Raw genomic sequence first — 22618 nt, forward strand, 5'->3', positions numbered from 1 at the left:
GTGTCCTGACATACAGAAATTTTTAAGTTTGAGATAGTCGAATCCATCAGAGTTTTTTCCTTCACTGACCTGTGCATGTATGTTATTTAAGAAATCCTTTCCCAGCTCACGGCTATAAAGCTAGTCTCCTACGGTTCCTTCTGGGTTTTAAGTCTCATTTTCCACAGCCAGTCCTTAATCCATCCAGAACTTGTGGATGCCATCACCTCAACCATTAAGGGATGCTCACGATCCCTGGGGGCTGCTTGTTCTCCTCAGACACATGCGGCCCTTACTGCTGGGCTGCATCTCCTCTCTGATCATGGAAATGAAGATTCCCCTGCCACATTCCTGAGCTCTGTATAATTTTATCCAGCATTTTGACATACAGATTTACATTCTGTAAACATATTTTTCACAAAGTTGTACGGCACTATTTGTCCAATGTAAATAAGAAAGATACCTACCTTTGTCCAATTGTTCTTCAGAATAATAGCTCTCTTTCCATCACCAAGAGCATTTCTAAAAAAAAAAAAAAAAAAAAAAAAAAGAATAAAATATTCAAACTAAAGGCATTATATATTGTATATCTATTTATACTATAATTTTCCATATATAATCTAGTTTTTAATTTTTTTAATCCACGTAATATATGTCTATTATAGGAAATTTGGAAAATACAGAAAAGTAAAACAAAGGGAAAAAGTCACCCAGAGTCACAATCACAATTACCCAGGAACAGCTACTTTTAATATTCCAGAGTACTTCCTGCACGCAACTATTTACATCTTACCTATGCCTAATTTCTTGTTATTCTTTATACGGTTTTTTTTTTGGTACTATTTTTGCATGTCAGCAAGACTTCTTATCTCGGAAAATAAAACTTCCAGATCTTTCACACAACACATCGGCTAAGCTATAGTGGACAGAGCATGAAAGTTGGTATATGAGATGGGGATTAAGTCCAACTCCATCACTAATTCTCACTGGGGCTGTTAAGAAGTTATTAACCTCTCTGGGGCCACCTTCTCCTCTGTAAAATGAGGCTAATAACTGTGTTCTTCCTGTCTTCAGATACTATGCTAAAGCACAGTGCTTTGTAAACTGTCAAGTACTAAGGTCTAACACCTAGTCTCAGTTTCCTGGCTTCCTTACATTCAATGACCTCCTCCTCTACCCCAGCTCAGCCGCCCACCACCGCCCTCCCAGGGAACTTTATCGCCACTCAAAACTGTTCAAAGCCCAAAATCACTAATTCAGGCATCCCACTCTTTCCCCCATAACCCAGCTCCTTCTATCTTACTTGTTCAACTATTCCTACTATCTCCTCAGGGTGCCCAACTCACTGACTTACCCACTTTCTCTTTTTTTTTTAACTTCCTTATTTATCTAGCTTAAGATTCGTTGGTTCATCATTGCATATTCCCATGCATACAACTTGTTTATACTTCTTTGTCCCTATGTTTACATCTTGCCCTATGGCAAAACCCAACACTGGATCAACCCTGCTTCCTGCTTTCTCCATGACTACATCTAGGGAGCCAAGTACTGCTGGAGAAAATTACACAGCAGAGCACACAGGTAGCACTACTACTCAGGATTCCAACAACCCAAAGGGGCCTTCAACATTGTTAACAATCATTTCAGATCAAATCATTCTCTAACTTTGTAAAATGATCCTTTCAAATCTTACGTCCTTTCCTCAAACTTCCAACTCCCCTTTCTCTCAGCAGATGAGCTCTGCTTCTATTTCAATGAGTAAACTAGAGACATCAAAGAGAACTCTCTCCATTGTCTACAACCAAACTTAAAGACAAACCCACATCTGGCCCTGCCTTTTCTCTTTCACAATAAAAGTGTCTTCTTCTTCCTTATATGGCCAATTTCTCCACTTGTGCCATATAACTGTCCATCCTTACAATACCAATTATCCCTTCTCTCACCTGTAAAATTACCCATTCCTTCTCAAGAATCTATCCCATCAATTTTTTTTATTGTGGTAAAATGTACGTAACATACAATTTACCATTTGAACCATTTCAAATGTAAAGTTCAGTGGCATTAAGTACATTCACATTGTTGTGCAACTTCCTATCAACTTTTAATATGCTCAGATCTGTCTCATCTTTAAAAAGCAAATAAAAAAATAAATGTCTTAAACCCTAAGCAAACACTGTTGGTAATCTACCCAGCAGCTATCCCCTCCTCTACCTAATTACTAGACTTCCATCATGAGGGTCTACCTCACTACTACAAGATTTAGAGATAATTCCTAATTAGTTTAAACCAATCATGGCAATCCTACTCTCCTTTCCATCGACAGGTTTAGGGGTAGTCAGGTGACCCAGACCTGAAGGGACTTATCACTCTTAAAAAGAGATTACAAAAAAATAAATAAATAAAAAGATTACAAAGAAGAACAAAACTAGGTAACTTATCCTACCAGATAGCAATACCTACTAAAAGGCCATATATACATTTTTTTTAATAAAAATAAAAAGCTATCTAAAGACAGATGATCTAACAAACAGAATAGGATATAGAAATCAGAAACAGATCCTTACACATAGTCACCTGATCTATATGACAAAGATGACACTGCAGTGCATGGAGAAAACATACTCTTAAAAAATGGGGCTGGGTCGGCTGCAGGGGGTCTCTTCGGTACCCCTACAACTAGTGCACAGCCTGCTATGTAGAGATGCTCACTGGTTATACGTTCAAAGAATGAGTGAATGGATGCATGAATAAATGTGTCCTCCACATATACATGCCAGAGGCAGAGCAGAGGCAGCAACACAAAGAGGGTGGGGGGCTGCGAGCAAGTGGAAGAGCTAGAAAGGCTTCCTCCTCCTCCTCCTCCTCCTCCTCCATCCATCCATCCACCCACCCACTTCTTGTGCGTCTACTACATGCCGGGCACTGTGTTATGGACACAATGTGCACAAGCTGGACACGGCTCTGCCCTCTTGGGGCTGACATTCTAATGGGGAGACAATATGGGAATAAATAACTAAGTGATTTCTAAGCCACATGAAGACTACTGAGGTGGAGAGTGAATTTTCAGGAAGAAGGGTCAGGGCAGGCTTCTAGAAGGAGGTGATATTTGTGCTGAAACTCAAATAAAGGGAGGGAGGGAGCCCTGTGATGCCAGGGAAGAGCGTCCCAGGTAGAGGGGACAGAGAGTGCACAGGGTCTGGGGCCGAAAGGGGGGCAAGCAAGCAGAGGGGAGGGGTGACAGTGGAGGCCACAGAGGTAAAGAGGGGAGGGGGCAGGGATGGGAAGGGTTCCTGGGTTGGGGGCCTGAGGGCCTGCGAGGGCTGGAGGTGAGGGCAGAGGCCTGTCGGTCTCCAAGGGCAATGCTGACGGATTCGGGGCAGGAAAGAGAAATAAGAAGGCTGTCTCATCGGAGCTGGCTTTGGAAGCCTCAGGGCCAGAGGCGGTACTGGGGGAGAGGACCAGACCCAGGGGAGGGGGCTCCAGAAAAGCAGCCCAAGGAGCAACGGATGGGCAGGTTTGAGGAGGTGGGTTCACTGTGGTGGGAGCTCAGAGTAGGGGATTCTGGGAAGCAGAATTAGCTGCAGGTAACGCCAGGATTAGAAGCGGACTGATCCCCACTCGCAGGCTCTCCGAGGAGCCTGGGGTGGGAGTCGGGGTGTGGGGAGGGCCCTATTCTGGCCTGGTCCCTCAGAGGCAGGGCTGCAGTGGGAGCCCCGCTCACTTGCCCTGGGATAGCAGCCCCACCAAGGCTGGCCCTGACGTGGGGGGCGGTCTTGGGCCCAAGAAAAAAGAAAAAAAGAAAAAGAAGGAAAAAAAATGGGGCTGGGTCAACTGGACGTTCATATGAACCTTGAACCCTACCTCATACAAAATACAAAAACCAACTCCAAATGAACAACAGATTTAAATACCAAAGTTAAAAAATCAAGCTTTTAGAAGAACAAAGAACATTTTGTAGAGTAGGCAAAGATTATAATCAGAGCACAGAAAGTGCTTACCACAAAGGAAAAAATTGATAAATTGTACTATATTAAAATTACTACTTACACTTGTGAAAAGAAAACATAAAGAGCAAAAAGGCAAGCCACAGAGTGTGAGAAGGTATTTGTAATACATATATTTGACCAATGACTCATATCCAGAATTTTTTTAAAAAAACCTCTTACTAATGAATAAGACATTCAACTCAAAAGAAAAAAAAAATAACAAAAGACTGAAGATTCAAACAGGCACTTCACAAAAGAGAATATCTGAGTGGTCAATAAGCATGTGAAAAATGTTCAACTTAAATCTCCTAAATCAACTTAAGGAAATGCAAATTAAAATCACAGCACTGTATCACTACACACCCAGCAGAATGTCTAAATGAAATGACACAAAATAAGAAGTGTTAGTGAAGATGTGGAACTAAAACTCTCATATGCTGCTGGCAGGAGTGTAAAACGATACAACCACAGGTGTGCTTATGTTCAGTGTGCTACAGCTGAACATAAGCACACCCTCCTGTCCCAGCAGTGCCACTCCTTTCTTATATACTTAACAGAAATGAAGACGTGTGTTCACAATGACACTATCTAAGTCAAGTACTAGAAACTACCCAAATGCCCATCAACAAGAGAATGGATAAAATGTGGTATATTCATGCAATAGATGAACACTTTACAACTACATGCAACAATATGGATCTCAAACACAATGCTGAAAACCAGACATAAAAGAGCACATACCACATGATTCTGCTTATATTGCACAAAAGCAGGCAAAACTAACCTATGGTGTCAGAAGTCAGGACAGGAGTTATCCTGGGGGGAAGTGGGTAGTGACAGAAGGAGGAACAAGGGTGACTTCTGGGTTACTTGGGTTGTGATCTGGGTGCTAGTTATGGTTGTTTGGTTTCTGAAAATTCAACCTATACACTTATGAACTGTACACTTCTCAGGGTATGTACTAAGGTTTTAGTTTTGAAGATTACAACAGTCATCCTTCTGCTGGAGGCTGTAATGTCCAGTGTGGTATCTGAATTACAGCAGCCATCCCGCCATCGTGAGGGGGCAGCCTGAGGTCCAAGTCATACAGTGGGGCTGGAAAAAAAAAACCTAGGTCTTTGATGACATAAACACACAACCTTAGAATCACCTTCTTCTGGAACTCTTGAATAAGGTAAGTTTTCTTCACCATTTAAACCAGTTGAATAAGAGACTTCTGCTATTTGCAGCCAAAAACCATCTTAATGCAATGGCAACCTTCTTCTGCTCTTCACTGCCCCTCCCCCAGAATACCTTTAACAGCTGCCTGTGCTAGCTGGCTCCATTTCCTCACCCTCATTTCTCAACCCACTCCAGCCCATCATCTGTTCCAAGCTTCTCACTGACTGCTCTCCCTATGGTAACTAAAAGAGATCCATAGAACTAAATCCAAATTCCAAATGGCTTCTCAGCAACAGGCAGTGCTGGCTACTCTTTCACTTGCTTCCATGATCCCACACTTACTTTCCTCCTACCTCTCCAGCCACCTCGTAAAAGTCTCCCGTGCAGGTTCATCCTTCTCTAATTGGCCACTGTTTGTGTCCCTCAAAGCTCAGTCCTACTTCCTCTTCTAATCTCAACCCTGCCCTCTCTAGACTAGTGGGTCTCAAACCTGGCTGCACATTAGTACTACCTGGGGGGCTTCTAAAAGCCCAATGCCCAATTAATTCAATCAGAACTTGGACTGTAGCCTACAAAACCCTCCTTGGTCTAGCCCCTGACCACCTCACCCCCTCCTTCTCTGTATTCAGACACACTAGTAATTCCATGAACGCAACATGCTGTGCTCGCTTCGGCAGAACATAAACTAAAATAGGAATGCAACGTGCTCCTTCCCACACCGCTGGCCCACTGTCTAGAACACAGGGACTATGTCTGTTTTTGCTCATTTCTAACATACCAGTGTTTGATGTTATTTATTATAATAAACAATACTATAATACCTGTAATATATTATATTGCTATTATAATTATAATCACGTTGTAAGTATATTTATTAATATATCAATGTATATTAACATTTTCGTATTTACTAGCATTTGACCACATTCGTCTACGAAAGCAAAGTGGGTGGAGTAAATTACGTCGTGTTACTGCTCATCCAAGTCACTGTAGCCCAGGGTCTAAACACTCTGGAGGGCAGGACTGACTTTAGCAGCAGCAATACCCTGCACAATACATCTATGAAAACAGGAAAACCCAAGAGATGCAAACAGTTATTCACTCCTGAAGACTGTGTGACACAACAGTAAGTGTACTGAACAGAGGGTAAGAAACAGAGCTCTAGCATAGATGCTCCAATTTATTACATGTTACATGGGAAAGTGTATTTCTCCAGTCCCTAGCCCTATCTAGTTCCTCACATAAAATACGTTACACTTTGCCCTAAATTATGTTATGAAAAAACACTTATTTCCCCCTCCTCTAGCTTCCATGTGGATTTGCTAGATTAATCACTAGCGAGCTCTCTCCTCTCCCCAACTCTCACTAACTTTTCCCCGAGGGAATAATAACTTATCTAATGGTGGGGGAGAGGCATCAATCATATGGGGCTTAGCCTCTTGTTTTTCTTTCTTTGGAACCTTATCTTAAACAGCAACATAACACCAGATTCCCTTCTCCTCCAAGCTTAAAGTTCACAAGGGCCCTGTTGCCTGGTTCTGTCTGTGACATGGGTGAACTAATAATAAGTCACTTGGCTATCAGACTTAAGGCCCAGTTCTCCAACAACTGTATTAGTAATGGAGGCGAGACTGCATCACCAATTGTCTTCTGCTTCCATCTCTTAGCTAATTCTGGACTTGGGAGGGGAAGGAGATGCCATTAACTGACTCTCTCAAACCACAACATATAAGTATGTAAGAACTTTGAATACCACAAAAGAATTATTTCTCCCCCTACTGTAAATCATCACTTTCAGGGCCTGACCAGACCACAAAGAAGTAACAATATTACTCCCCAAGGTTCTCCATCTTACAATGAAACAACAAAAGCAGGATTCAGATGTAATGTCAGTTACTGTCAAATATGCAGTGACTATTAACCATTGACTGAATAAACACATACATTTTAAATCAAAAAATTAGTGTCCGGAATTAAAATTACATATGCTCTTTCATCCAAGTAAAATAAATTTTTATCAGGAATTTATCCTACATATATATATACTTGCATCTGAGTGTAGAATGTAAGTAAAAGGATATTCCTGTATATAATTTTTAAAACTGGAAATAAGCTATATTCTAATACAAACTAATTCACTGAGTAAAATACTATGCAGCCATGAATAAAAACTAGGGTAGATCTCTATATTCACTGATATGCAACAACTCCAAGATTTAAACATTAAAAGAAGCAAGACGTACAACAGGGTGTATAATATGCTCTTACCCATGTTAAAAAAAAAAAAAAGGGACATATACATTACACTGAACCAAACAGAACAGCCTTATTCTGATTTATAAAAGCAACTTCATTTGGTTCAACGTAATAAGTGCTAGTATAGTCATGAAATATCAATATCATGGAAATACACAAGAATCTAAAAGAAAGGAATTAGGGCATGGGTCTCAGCTGGGCAAGAGTTTTCAGCTTATCCTTTAGTACTCAACTTTTTATGATGTGCATTTGTTACTGCTTTTTAAAAAGGGGATGCACCCCAAAGAAGACTGAAAAAATAACTCTTTCCTTCAAAAGCAAATTCAGCAGCTTTTAAGCAAAATAGAGAGACCGCACAAGGAAAAGAGTGAGGAATAATTCACCAACCAACACGTACACTAAAGCTCCCCACATACACTAAGATTTCTGAAATTCTCACAGAAACATACAATTGACTTGATTTACACCTCAGGCCTCAGAGAAATTCAGAAACACACACACACATACACACATAATTTAAAGTCTATCCACCTGCTATTAATCACAAGTTGGGAGCTAATAGAAGGGAATATTATATAACAGGTAGATAGTTAAATACCAAAAGGTCAAAGTAAATATCAAGTTTTAAAATTCCATAGTTTGGGGCTTCCCTGGTGGCGCAGTGGTTCAGAGTCTGCCTGCCGACTCAGGGGACACAGGTTCCAGCCCTGGTCCGGGAGGATCCCACATGCCGCGGAGCAACTAAGCCCATGCACCATAGCTCCTGAGCCTGAGTGCCACATCTGCTGGGGCCTGCGCGCCTGGAGGCCGTGCTCGGCGGCGGGAGAGGCTACCGCAACGGGAGGCCCGCACATCGCAACGAGGAGTAGCCCCCGCTCGTCGCAACTAGGGAGGGTCCGCGTGCAGCAATGAAGACCCAACGCAGCCAAAAATAAATAAATAAATAAATAATAAAATTCCATCATTTTCCAAAGTAAATTTTAAAAAAAATCCAAGGCTAAGCTTTCCCCTTTTCCAATTACATTTCCCATTACACAATTTATCCCATCCCACCAAAGAATTCAAATTTTCACATATGAGTCCCACAAGAATGAATTAAACAGTAAGCCTAATCATATACCTTGCATAATCATTGTAACTATAGACGCTATAGATGCCTGATTGCTTTTTCTAGATTCCCCTCTAATCTGAAAATTTCTAATTACTTCAATTAAAACCATCACTCTAAAATGCCCTCTAATTCTCAAATTATACTTAAAAAGTGGACTTACAGAAGACCAGAATAAAAAGGACATGTCACCCCAGCCAGGCATTCTGGGATACACTGCACGCATTCCTCAGCTTGAAGGATTCAGTAGGGAGAAGCAGCGGCAGGAGGGAGCATATTTCCACCCACCCCTCCCTAAGCCCAACCCCATTCCATGTGCTTCCCCAGGGCAACATCTGCTGACCTGGAGGTGCACACCTCTGGAGAGTGGTAAGGGTTCTTTCTGACTGACTCCGGGCCTCCCCTATACCCACCCAAAGGTGGCCAGACTTACAAGTATAGGCTATTACAAGTGGGGCTATTCGGCATTAAAACCTCCACCACTCTCTGACCATTTCTGAGTGAAGCATTTTCCCCACACATACTTCACCTCAGGCTCCCAACCATTGGTCTTAAAATACTTCTATTTCTCTCCTTTCAAGATTACTTTCCACTTATTTTATCCTTAATGTTTGGTGTTTTCTCTTTCATCTTATGCGCATTTTAAATTACACTTTGTGTTACTTTTTTATCAAATATACATAAAAGTACAGAGAATAACATTAACATAATCAACACCCATGTACCGGCTTAGCAAGATCTTAACATTTTGCCATATTTACTTCAGATCTTTTTGCAGAGGTCTGTTACAGCTGACACCCACTGGGAACCATCCTTCCCAGCTCCAGTCCTTTTCCCTCCTTCCCTCCCTCCCTCCCCAGAGACAGCCACTCCCCTGGTGTTTAACATGCCCATGCACTTTAAAAACATTGTTAATACATACTATGTATTAATTACGGATATGCATATCATTTTGCACATTTTAAAACATCATATAAATGGCATCATACCGTACAAATCATTCTGCAACTTGCTTTTTCACTCAACATTGCATTCATTTTAACTGCTGCACAGAATTCCATTGTATGAATATACCATAATTCATTTTATCCATTCCCCTATTGATGGACTTTTAGGTTGTTTCCATTTCTTTACTCTTAAAAACCACGCTCTAATGAAGGCTCGTACACATCTTCTTGGGTAGCCCAGAAGCGGGCGGCAGAGTACGCACATCTTCACCTTGCCAAATGGCTCTCCACAGTGATTGCACCAATTTACACTTTTCTCCAGCCGAGTATGAAAGTTTCCTTTGTTCCACATCCTCTCAAACACTTGGTGTTATGAGGTTTTTAAATTTTTGCCAATCTGATGGGTACGAAAGAGAGACTCACAGTTTTTAATCTGCACATCCTGTAAGGATAATCATGTTTATTGACTATTTAGACCATTATTTTAATTTTTAATTTTTTTCAACTTTCACATTGCTGTTTGATTCTATCATCACCTTATGGTGATTAACAGTAGAGACTCTGCATCCAGGCTGCCTGCGTTCAAATTCTGGCTCCATCACACCCACCTAGTGTCCGAGGACACTGCTTCACCTCCCCAGGTCTCAGGTTCCTCTATAACGACACAGCAGCACCCACCTCACGGGGTTGTGAGGGTTTTATGAGTTAATACACGCAGAATGCTTAGAACACTGCCAGGGAGGTCGGATGCTTTACCCTCAGCTGTTCCTGCAGCTGCTCAGCCAGATTCCCATAACGGACCTACCAACCCTCAGATGTGAGAGCTTCAAAACATCTCAATCTTGGTAACCCAGCTAAATGGCATGGGTCCTCCTGAGTCAATGGCACGTCTGAATCACTGGCAACACGTTCTTTTCTGAAGTCGTATCAACTACTCACTTGATCAGGAGTTATGTGTATTGCAGGTTCAGAAAACATTATCCCTACATTACTGAGCAAGTCATATAAACAATGAATGAGGTGGGAAACAACAGTAAAACCAATGTGGCATAATGCTTCTGACATTAAATAAGCATCCAGCACATATTGGTGATTGCCTAATAAGGAAATGCTGCTGACCTGCCTCTAAAGAAAACTTCATTGGTGTTGAATCACAAACCTAGACCGGCAGGAAGGAGGTACAAGGATGGATGCACAACCCTGCTCTTGACCTGGACCTCACCAGGCTACCTGGCTTCTGTACTTCTACTTTGATGCACCTCCTTTACAGCAGAGTTTTAGCAGGATCCTGCTTGAGTGTCTAGCATTCAACACTCACGAAAGAGGGCAGAAACCCCTGGTTTGCCTCTCAGCTCCCGGCGATCCCCTGTGCAGAGGGGATGACCTTCCACCCAATCAAGGTTTCAGATAGGCGCCTCGATTTTCACAAGAGGCTAGCCAAGTTGCCCAACCTATTCACCTTGAAAGCATACAGATTGACCTTCAAACAGCACAGGATATCTGCAATTCTGGACCTAGCCAGAGGCAATAACCTAAAGACATTTGCAGCTCATTTCTTGTCAGAACCAGTTGAGGACGGTGGTATTGACGGAAGACTGTGTCAAGCCCATCCATTCCTCTAGACTAGATAGCCTCGGTTTATCCACGGCTTAAGCCATCTAAAAGCTGCATAACGTTAATACAGCAGTATTCTCCGAGGTGGTGATTTTATTTTCTTCTTTTTAAACTCTTGTATTTTCCAAATTTTCTACCATGAGAAAGTGTTCTGTTTATAATAAAAGAAAAACATACAGGTTATTTTTAAAAGCTGCATACTTGGAATATACTATAGTCCCCACTCCCACCTCCCAACGTAAGTGCTTTCCCTGAAAAACAACTGATATCATATTCTCTGCTTTCATGAGAAAACTTAATGAAAAAAATTATTGATGAAACCCAAAACTGTCCTCTCAGGGAGTTTTTTCCTTTGAACAGGAATGTTGCTGAGGTTCTTCTCTACTCCACCACTCAGTTCATATTACTTCTAAGCCATATAAGAAACTTCTTCCAGAACTAAACACCAGGAAAACAGTTTCACCTGAGCAACTGGTGTCCTCTTTCTTCATGGTCAGTGAGAATTATGTAACTTGTCGGGTATTCTCTTTTTATTTTGGGCAACAGAAAGGTCAGATGCAAATATGAATTATAACCAATCACTAAGCAGGACCTTATGCCTATGCAGCTTTATTCTAAGGATCCTAGGCTCTAACTTGATTTTTTAGTTTGTTTTGTTTGTTTTTAATATTTTTCTACTGAGTGGATGTATTCTTGAAGCAACCCGAAACCCTTCTTACAATAAGGTAGGACACAGTTAAATATAACTGTTGTCTACACTGCTCAACATTAATGCTTAATATTTAAGTCCTAAAAATTTTAAACTGAGACAATAAAATCATGGTGCAGTGTCAACAATCTTTCTCAACTAATAAATAAAAGCTTAGGTGAACATGAGGAACTAAGAATTAATTATGATTTCACTCCCAGAGTTAAACCATTAAATTTCTTTTCCTTCACTTATGAAAGATATTTACTTAATTTTTTCATACCAAGATAGAGGAAACAAATACAGCAAAAATTCTTCCAGAACTATACAGATTAGTTAATAGAGCAAAAGAAGGTAATATATTATAGGTGTTATAAACACAGACTTTGACATCATCAGATAAGATCTGTGTTCAAATCTTGGCATCACTGCATCATAGCTTGAAAAAAAATGGGGCAAGGTGGAACCAAATTCACAATTACTAATTACTAATGGTATGAGTTTGCCCAAATGTAAAATGTGGAGAATAATTATCTATTAAATGTGTTGTGAGAATTAAATAACCTATATGAAGTGCTTAAAATAATGCATAGCATGTTATCCACTCAATCAGAATAGCTGTTTCTGTCACTGTTGTTTTTATATATAAAGCCTAAAGAGCTCTCTTCCAAGCATTTACCTATTTCTGCCGAAGAACTACTGAAGGATTTTCTTGCGTAACTGCAAAACAGAAATACTTCTCAAAGATAGGTATTTAGTCTAACAATTCAGTGATCAGGCACTTTAACCAACTTACCTAAATTGTCCAGTGCGAAGAAAACAAAGAGCTCGGTTACCATAAAGAAGGTGATTTTCAGGTCTTTAAAAGAAAGAATGTTTCATCAGTAAAGAACATTACATACAGAACAAACAACACAGAAATCATAAGGCATGAAATAATTTTCAAAAACTTTACATCTGTGTGGCAGAGCAGAAAGAATATAGTTCTTGTTCCTTCACTACCTGAGTAACTTGTTCAAACCAACTTAAACTTCCCTGTATTCAAAATGAAGATTAAAAAGTTCTACTTTTTCTGCCTAGCTCATAGGGCTGCTGCAAGGATCAAATGAGACATATTAAAAAACTAGCAAACTACAAGTATGCTGTAACTGTAGAGAACAGAATACTTATGTAAGTCAGAACTGTACCACCTTCACAAAGAACTCAAATAGAGGAAGCCTGTAAATTACAACAGTAATTTAAATAGCTTCATTTCAAGTTTTGTCCTTTTTGGTTTTATCTTACTGTCCCTCTACCTCCTCCTAGAAGAACAGAGCAGCAGGCTTTCAGATGTGGTGCGCCACCTGGATTCACTCATTCCCTGTGGAGACGGTTAAGGCAGGAAAGAGAGTAGCTGTCTACAGTGCACCCTCCCAAGGCTGCTACAGTATTAGGTGGGCCAGCTAAGATGTCAGTAAGAGCCAGGTGAGGCACACTTGCAGGAATGCTACAGAATTCTAGCAGCTGAGCAAACAGAAGACGAGGTAGAGAGAGCACATGCATTCTCTCAACAATTCCAACTATTACCCTTTAAAAATTCCCTCACAGAAAGCACAAATCCCTGAATGGGTGACATCTTAAGTACTAGTAACTAACCCTTTGTTATCAGTTAATAATTTGGAAGGAATTAGTTGAAGGGAAAACAAGACCAAGAGAGAACAGATGACTCTGTACTGGAAAGCTTGGGAACAAAGTGGGGCAGGGTAGAAGCAAATTTACAATTTCGTCTGACTCGCTTGAGTTATACAACTTGATTATTAAGTTCATCTACTCAGGTCATCTCATGCTTCTAATACCTACGGGTGAGAAAATATACTCTGCATAGCAAATTGATGATATTCTCCAATTCCTCATCTTGCGTTTCTTTCTAATGACTAGCATTCTAACTTGATCTGCCACATAAAAAGGGTCTCATTGTTCTATTTTGCTCTTACCTACATTCAATGGCTCTGGTGTAATAGATAATAGCTATATCAAATCTTTCTTTGGAAAACTCTTCATTTCCTTTCATTTTCATTAGTTCTCCTTGCTGAGAAATCAAGGTAAAAGAAGACCCATCAATTAAATGCAAAGAGAATCAGGAACCCCAATATTTAGGAAAAATGGTTCTGGGTCTCTATCTCAGATATCAGAAATAACCTGGGGGATTACTTAGGTAGAAAATGAGAATTCAATACCCAACATTTTGGAATATGCATTTAAAGAAACCTGTCTGTCTCTAATGACTCGACACTAACTTTGATAAAGGGATATCAAAAAGTAAACAAAGCCATCACATTATGAATAACACTAACAATTTACCCCTTGTGTACCGTATTTGGCAGGCCCACTTTTAAACAGACCTTGATATGCCTGCATATGCAGAAAAGAAATAAGATTCAAGTAGAATTTTAATTTTAGGTTAGAAAATGTGATGTTATTCAACAAACCTGAGTGCTTAAAAAATAATATATAAATCAATAACATATAGGCACTGTTGATTAGACTAACTGCCCCCTCCAAAAAATGAGGTGACCTACAGCAAGGATGAAATGAAACCAAAAAAAAAACAAGAACAACAAAAAATGAAATCAAAGATGTTACAGATATAACTAAAACTTTTCACCTCAAACCTTCACATTTTCAAAATAAACAAATTAACTATTATTTACTGGATTATATCAATGGCTTTAGCTAGAGAATTAAATAGAATATTAAATATTTTCCTAAATCCCTTTTTAAAAATTTAGTTAAAATCATATTTCCTATGAGCGAATTGTATGGCATGTGAATTACATGTCAATAAAGCTGGTGGCAAAGAAAAATCATATTCCCTCAACTAATTAAAAGCCTTTTAATTTAAAAAAAATCAAATTTCGATTTTCAATTAACTCTTAAAATCTATACCATTAGAAAATTCTGATCAAGATGGCTTCCTCTTCCAAAATAAATATGCCAATCAAAATTTATTAAAAATTTCCCTCAAACATGTTATCAAATTTTATAGTAGTTCCTTGTGTATTGACAGCAGTTTTACTGAACTTTCCTCTGAGTGTTAATAAAAGTTCTAACAAGCAAATCTTAAAATATACTTACAAGTAAATATTTATTCTCACCTCTAGACACTCCGCACAACTTTGAGTTTTAAATTCTTCAAGCAAATTGCAGTTTTCTGTTACAACTTTAGTAATGTGATACTTGTCTAAATTTTATTTTTAGGAGAGAGTGAGAGAACATTTGTTTAAAAAAAACAAATTGGTATTGTTAATGTTCTAATTCTTAGGCTACGTAGGTTGAGTCTGTAAAGTTCAAGATGTTATACTTTCTAAATAATGTTTCTTATAATCTTTTACATGTATCAATAATATATTTTTAATAAACAGCTGATAAAATGTTTCAGAGAACATTAGATTCATTGCGTGCTAAGAATCTAATCTGTTTTATTTCTAGCATTTAAAAATCTTGTTTATTATTACTCTAGTTCTAATTGTGGTTAACAGTGCTCTGTCATAACACATTCCAAATAGGCCTCATAATTACTCAAGTCAATTCAACAAACATTATTGAGCTATGGTGTACCTGGCACAAAGTTTAACTAAAATTTCTGAAAACAAAAACCTGAGAAACTACTTTCTAAAATGTGTTTAATGTAAAAAAAATGAAGAATTTAAAATGTCTTAATTCAACATTTTGACTCTCATGAATGTTAAAATTTGACATTTTTTGAAATATTATTCTCATAAAAATTTAATAAACTAATTAAAATGCAGTAGGTAATAACCAAAATTTATGTTAAAAGTTTATCAGACCTCATTTTCTGTATTTTAAGCTGTTCTATAAAAAAGATTTTAAGTGGTAAATAATAATTTTATTGCAACAAAACTATAGTTACGCTTCTAGCCAAACATATTCATTTCCAAGGCAAAAGCAGTACCTAAAATTTAAGATTGAAGAAAGAATTTTGGAAGGTGACCAAATAAAATAAACTAATACTAAAGGGACAGAATAAGATTATAGAACAAAAACCCGGACTTTGAGATCAGAGAGACCTGACTTCTCATCTAGGTTCTACTACTTAATAGACTAAAGAAATATCACTTAACCTCTTAAAGTTTGCTCATTTCTAAAATAGGATCACAGCATCTACCTGGCAGAACTATTATAAAAAGAGAGAACAGAGAGAGAGAGAGTCAGAAACGAGCCCAAATGGGTGCCCAGTACATGATACTGGTCCTTTACTTCCACCATAAAATCTAGGCTATAATTAAAGGCTTCCAAAACAACGAAGAGAACAACCTCTATCAACGTAATACAGCCCACCGTCCAATAAACATCAGGAAAACCTGTCTTGGGGCTTCCCTGGTGGCACAGTGCTTAAGAATCCACCTGCCAATGCAGGGGACACAGGTTCGAGCCCTGGTCCAAGAAGATCCCACATGCTGCGGAGCAACTAACCCCATGCGCCACAACTACTGAGCCCATGTGCCACAACTACTGAAGCCCGCATGCCTAGAGCCCATGCTCTGCAACGAGAAGCCACCATAATGAGAAGTCTGCACACCACAACAAAAAGTAGCCCCTCTCCCCACAACTAACCAACACAGCCAAAAATAAGTAAATAAATTTATTTTAAGAAAAAAAGAAAAACCTGTCTTCATATTTAAGCTTAATTTCTCTCTAACACTCAGGTCAAGAGTACAAAATGTGCCCTCTACTCAAAATGGCAAATGGAAATGGCAAATTATCAGTCATTATCAACTAAAGAGCCAAATACTTCCTGTTTCAAGATCCCTATAAAAACAGTTCTAACATTCAAATATTTTAGAGAAAAATATTTCACAAGGTAAAAAATATATAAGGCAGCTTCATCATATATAAGAATAACAAATTCATCAGAGAAATGAAAATTATAATCTTAGCTCAGTTACTTCTCTTATGAATGAGAAAACATGAGCCCCAGTGTGGTCTCTTTGGGTATTATATATTAATAATTTATGGCATCCATTTGCTAGGATGTTTAAAAAGTATTAACATCACAGATATCATCAAGACAAGAAATACAGAATATAATTAACTACAGGGTTAAAGTTCTCTTATTCAGGCTTTTACTTGTAAGAGAAAAACATTTTTTAAAATCCTAAGATAAACAAGAAATCACAGCTACACGTTCTATTTTCCAAAATAATACCTTTATAAAACTGAGTCAAGTAACAATTTAAAGCATTTATACTTACATTCAGTAAAGAAAATACTTAACATAGGCCAACAATTGTCAACTGCTCCTAACCTAGGTAAAATTGTTACATCGCCTGTGTATTTCACCCAATTCAAAGCTTCTTCCATTGCCAAGATTTTCTGTTTCAAAAAGAGGGATGAAAAATGTGATTTGTGTATTAATTGTAAGTTTACATGTGGCATTATAAATTTATCTTATATAGTATTTCAGATTCTTATTACAAAACTTGTACAACCTCATGTTTTCATTACTATAGCATGTAACCTAGAATAGCTAGACCCCAACACACAAGTTAACAGAGACCACAGACTGACGTATGTTATATCTTCAGGTAACCTCAGGCCACCCTCGGAGCCCAGGATGCTGCTGCAATGATTAAAGACCTGGAAGTTGAGGTCTACAACCTGGCCAGAGGCTGCCCTAGGTAGCAGGAGAGTACAGTAACACAAGGTGAATAGGGGTTTCAGATCTCATCTAAACTAGGACTTCCATCCTTACCTTAAGATTAACGGTATCTATTAAGGTTCACTAAAGGGACTATGTACTTTAAATGGTCTGTGGCAAAGAGAAGAATAAGCATATAGGCAACAAGAGGAGGGCATGGTTGGGCAAGTGAGCACTCAGTGCAATGACCTTCACGAAGGGTCGAGAGTTCACAGAAGTATAATTCATACTTCTCATGTAGGAAAAGATTCCAGAAATTAAACAATGAAGTCATCAACGCTGGTGTCAACATGTTAAGGGAAACATGTACATGTTTATGTCACCAGTAGCATTAAAAATTGGTTTATTGGGAATTTCCTGGCAGTCCAGTGGTTAGGACTCTGCGCTCTTACTGCTGAGGGCCCAGGTTCAATCCCTGGTCGGGGAGCTAAGATCCTACAATGTATCTGGAGATCATCTAGTAATTGTGTATCAAAAAATGTTCATACCAGGGGCCTAATAATTTCATTTGGGAGAGAACATATGCCAGGTAAATAATCTAAAAGAGAAAAAACAATCAACTTGTAAAAGAGGCTCAAAATTACACTACATATATGGGGAAAAAAATGATAATAATGCAAACCCCCCAAACAAGGAGATTGCTTGGGTAAAATATAGAAATCAGTACTACTAAATGTTTCCTATAAAATGTTGACTCTGTGGACCTAGTATTGATACAGGGGGCAATGAGAAGTGAGAAAACTGCCACTTATTCAAAGCAGTTGTATCGTATTCCCATGTTAACACTTACATTTTCTATTTTATAACCAATTCTCAATAAGCCTCCAATAAAGAATGAATCATTCTGCAAAACAGAAAAGACAAAACATTTTTTTCCTTATTCGTCCAATCATACTTTAATTTTCTAGTGGAAAAAAAAATTCTACGTTTTAGGAATACTACTGTATGTACATAGTAGCCCACTTTCTACAGCACTTTGATGCGCAATTTACCTCTTAAGGACCCTAAAACAAGTCAGAAATAGTCTTACACAGGGTTCTAATAATAAAATGGTTTGGTTTAACTTTTAGATGTATGGATTTTAAACTTTTAGATGTATGGTTCATTACACCTGAATTTTTTTATAAAATTACACTGGCTGGGCTTCCCTGGTGGCGCAGTGGTTGGGAGTCCACCTGCCAATGCGAGGGACACAGGTTCGAACCCTGGTCAGGGAGGATCCCACATGCCGCGGAGCTGCTGAGCCCGTGCGCCACAACTGCTGCGGCTGCGCTCTGGAGCCCGCGAGCCACAACTGCTGAAGCCCGTGCGCCACAACTACTGAGCCCGTGCTCCGCAACAAGAGAAGCCACTGCAATGAGAAGCCCGCGCACCGCAACGAAGAGTAGCCCCCGCTCTCCACAACCAGAGAATGCCCGCGCGCAGCAATGAAGACCCAACGCAGCCAAAAATAAATAAATAAAATTAAAAAAAAATTACACTGGCTGATATAAGTTGCTGCAGAGGATTAATCTGGAAATAAATATCAGAATGCCCTTTCTAAATTTAAGTTTGCAATCAGAATTATCAACAAAAACACTTGGCTCCATAACCAACTGAAATGAGAAAAATTATTAAATGGCTTTCAAGGGAAAAAAAACCCTCAGTGTAGTACAGGGATACCTCCTCAAATCTGACATGATAAAGTTTACCCCAAAGAAAAAATATTTGTTGTGGTGGTGCTAACAGTGGCATGATTTTATGTTACAAGATAGAACCCATCACTTTTAAAACCTGCGGCCAAGGTTTCTGTGAACCAGGTGCACACTTCCATTTGTGACAAATTCTAATGTCTATTTGTTAACGACAAGGAGCAGGCCTGGTTCTCATCATGTCATGTCAGAACCATGAAAACAGCCATCTACCTGATCTCTCAAATACACAGCACAAACTCATGGATAGCAGAATAAGCTCAGGTTAACCATTACCTGTTAGCCACTATAAATTAGTAACATGGGCCTAATACCATATAAATATCTATATTCTTGAAATGCGGGAGACGAACACATTCTATCACTTACCGCAGCTTTCTTTGCCAAATCCACAATATCTTCCATCAACTCAAGATGTTGTAATTTCTTCAAACTTATCTCAGAAGCATGAGAACTGCTTAAAGACAAATTTATTTTTTAAAAGATTAGGGTCTCATATATAAAATTCATTGAATCTTACACTTAACTATATGCTATACCTCAATTTAAACTATTTGAATAAAATTAAGTTCTGTTACTTCACTCTAAGTAATAATAAGTTGTTTATTAGGTAGATAAAATACTACACTTTTTTCTTTCTTCTGTACTATAATACTGGTATTTATAAACAAGCATATTAATTTTTCCTTATTCAGCTTCAAATCTACCATCTAACGCTCTTCAGAGTTTCATTCATTATAATGTTACCATGATTATTCATTCATATCCAAATCCCAAGTATTAACTTTTTCCACTCTATTAAACAAAAGTAGAGCTGAACAGTATACAAGAATGAGACATAAGCCTTCCATTGCACTTGGCATTCCTCAGTACTGGGCAAGACACTCACACCTTTCATACAAAATGGGTTAACAAGCAGTAACTTACTTCGCCTCCACACAGGGGTGCAACCGTGATATTACAGAACTGTGTTGACGTTGAAAAAGAAGTGGCCAGAAGACGTGTATTTTAATGGCATCACAGTAATCTTGCAGGATAGAAACAGGTTTACTACACCACATAGTGCAGATGTCAAACTCTTAATTAAAAAGAAAAAGTTTTAAATTAATATTTTGTGCCTCATTTTGGAATGAATCAACACTGTTAAGGGAAAAAGACAAAAATGGATATGGAAAGGTAAGAAATGAATGGATGAAATATTTTAACCTGTCAGATGTTGAGAATATCTAAGTGTTAGCTAAAACTCTACTTTAACAAAGAAAGGTTTTTTAATTTCTAGTGAAAAAGAATAATAAAGAATAAACTTTGTAAAGATATATAAGTCTGTTATGTTGATGTGAATGCATGAACCTCCCTTGATAGCTGTTTCAACAAATTAAAATTAAAATACCAAAGTACTCACCTAAGTTTCCCTCACTTTGGGTATAATCTTTATACTGTCTACCCTGAAAAAGAAAAAAATTCTTTTGACTTCTATCTGGTAAATGCAAAAGTAACAGTCCTTGATTGTTAATGTAAGGGTTAGCAATACTAAACTAAAAACTTACAATATGTTTACTTTTACACTTTGAATACAACATCTTCAACCAATGAGTCTTTTGGCCTTTCTCAGTGTTTCCCCCAGTCCGTTTCTATGGCTCTCCCTGAGAGCCTTTAGTCTCATCTCCAGTCAGAAAACAAGCTTTCACCAGCACTGCACGTTCTCCTTGTTGAGGCACTGCTTACTTTTCTGTCTGAAATGACCTCTTCAAAAGCCATACATACCTCCCTATCAAATCTCATGTAGCACAAAAATATCTTTACTCAGATAGCTCTATACCACAAAACCTTCAAGAAGTAAATCTTAAAGGTTCTCATAAGAAGGAAAAAAATGTATAACTATGTATGGTGATGGACGTTAACTAAACTTATTGTGTTGATCTCATGATATATACATATACTGAATCCTTATGTTGTACATCTGAAACTAATGTCATATGTCAATTATACCTCAATTTTTAAAAAAAGAAAACTTTAAGAATACATAATGTTAAAAACAAAAAGTTAAGGGGACTTCCCTGGCGGTCCAGTAGTTAAGACTGCACTTCCACTGCAGAGGGCACGGGTTTGATCCCCTGGTCAGGAAACTAAGATCCCGCATGCCACGCGATGCGGTCAAAAAAAAAAAAAAAGGTTAAGAAATCTACTTACCACCCCGTCACAGTAAAGTTGAGTCACACGAACATAATCATTGGACATAAATTCGGAGGCAAAGACACAATCATCCACATAAGAGCACTCTTCTAACAAGGCATAATCTGCTACAGTGAAATTTCCCAGGGCAAAATCGTCCATGGTGCACCATCCTAAGGACACAACACAAACCCAAATCAATAATTAAATCATTTGAGATGGTATGAGAAGCAGTTCTCCTAGCTTCTATGGTATATCTGAAAAATACTTGGAATTATGCCCCAAGGAAATAACTCCAATGAGAACACTGAGCTCTGGAAGATTCTCATCCTCATTCGCTAGTCTTTCCCCTTGACTCTCCTAGAGTATCAGTTTAATCTATTTCTTATTTTTGTCAGGTTCAAAGAATCACCATCTCTACCCTGAATTTAACTGTTTACATGTCTCCTTTAGATGGAAGATAAGTAAGGGCATCTTATTCATCTTTGTATGTGCCTAGATGAATGAACAAAAGACATCTTTCCACTGCTGCCCTTTTACCCCAACTGCTTTTACTGCCTCTGTGAAATATGCTGTTTCATCATACAGAAACTCTGCCACATTCTCAACCTCCTGGCTGGAACTAAATCCTGACTCCACTGAGAAAACGGTTTCCTCTCAGCTGTTCATATTCTCCTATCCGTGCCTCAGTGTGTGTGTCTGTCCCGGGCAAAGGGGCAGAGCTGAAGTGGTACAGGGAGAGTATGTAGCCTCCTAACCCCTCACAGCCGCATCCAGACCTGCCATCCTCCCAGCAATCGCTGCTCCTAATGCTCTCACAACAACTACAGCACACGATCGGTGCTGCTAGGCTGCAGCAGCAGCAACGCCCCTTACATTATCAGCGACCATGCTCTTAAAACAAGTACTTCAGTGGGGGGAAGGGGAATTACGGCTAGAGTTTCAGACTAAAGTGTGTTCCCCTGAAGAAAGTTCAATAACAAAAATGTATAGCTATCAGTGAATAGCTACAAAACCTAAATATCACTGGAAAATGCAGCATTTTATTACTTGTAACTCTTGCCCAAGTAGTGGCTTTCTTTTCCTATCATCACCAGCACCACCATTAACACCATTTTTTATACCTGTTCACTTCACCACTATTATCCCACTACTGTTATGATAAACCAAGTTTCTTTTTTTCCTAAGCAAGACCACCATCAGTCCTTGGAAAACACATCTGTCTCTTTAAGTAATCCTTCTTCTTATGCCCAATTTGCTGTACAACAACCTCACAGTATCAGAAGCGAAGACCAATGACCACCTTCCTAGCAAACTG

The 22618-nt window shown here is 38.7% G+C and overlaps 1 protein-coding gene across 6 annotated transcripts in view; it reads right to left on the reverse strand.

Moving 5' to 3' along the window:
* Positions 1-22618, reverse strand: part of TTC3 (tetratricopeptide repeat domain 3) — a 135558-nt gene that overhangs the window by 101731 nt on the left and 11209 nt on the right. For 3 of the 6 annotated variants that reach the window (XM_061193930.1, XM_061193928.1, XM_061193929.1), the window contains exon 2: positions 447-501. Coding sequence is in view for 2 of the 6 variants with exons in the window: in XM_061193926.1 (XP_061049909.1) it covers positions 447-501; positions 12536-12598; positions 13713-13807; positions 14874-14959; positions 16992-17112; positions 18228-18281; positions 19498-19585; positions 20056-20206; positions 20531-20573; positions 21319-21462 (900 nt within the window). In the remaining 4 variants the exon portion in view is untranslated. Of the gene's footprint in view, positions 1-446; positions 502-9479; positions 9511-12535; positions 12599-13712; positions 13808-14873; positions 14960-16991; positions 17113-18227; positions 18282-19497; positions 19586-20055; positions 20207-20530; positions 20574-21318; positions 21474-22618 lie in introns of those variants that run through there. The other 3 variants (XM_061193926.1, XM_061193927.1, XM_061193931.1) reach the window with 2 other exon arrangements.

This window comes from Eubalaena glacialis, chromosome 6 (assembly GCF_028564815.1).
Source record: "Eubalaena glacialis isolate mEubGla1 chromosome 6, mEubGla1.1.hap2.+ XY, whole genome shotgun sequence".
Taxonomy (NCBI): Eukaryota; Metazoa; Chordata; class Mammalia; order Artiodactyla; family Balaenidae; genus Eubalaena; species Eubalaena glacialis.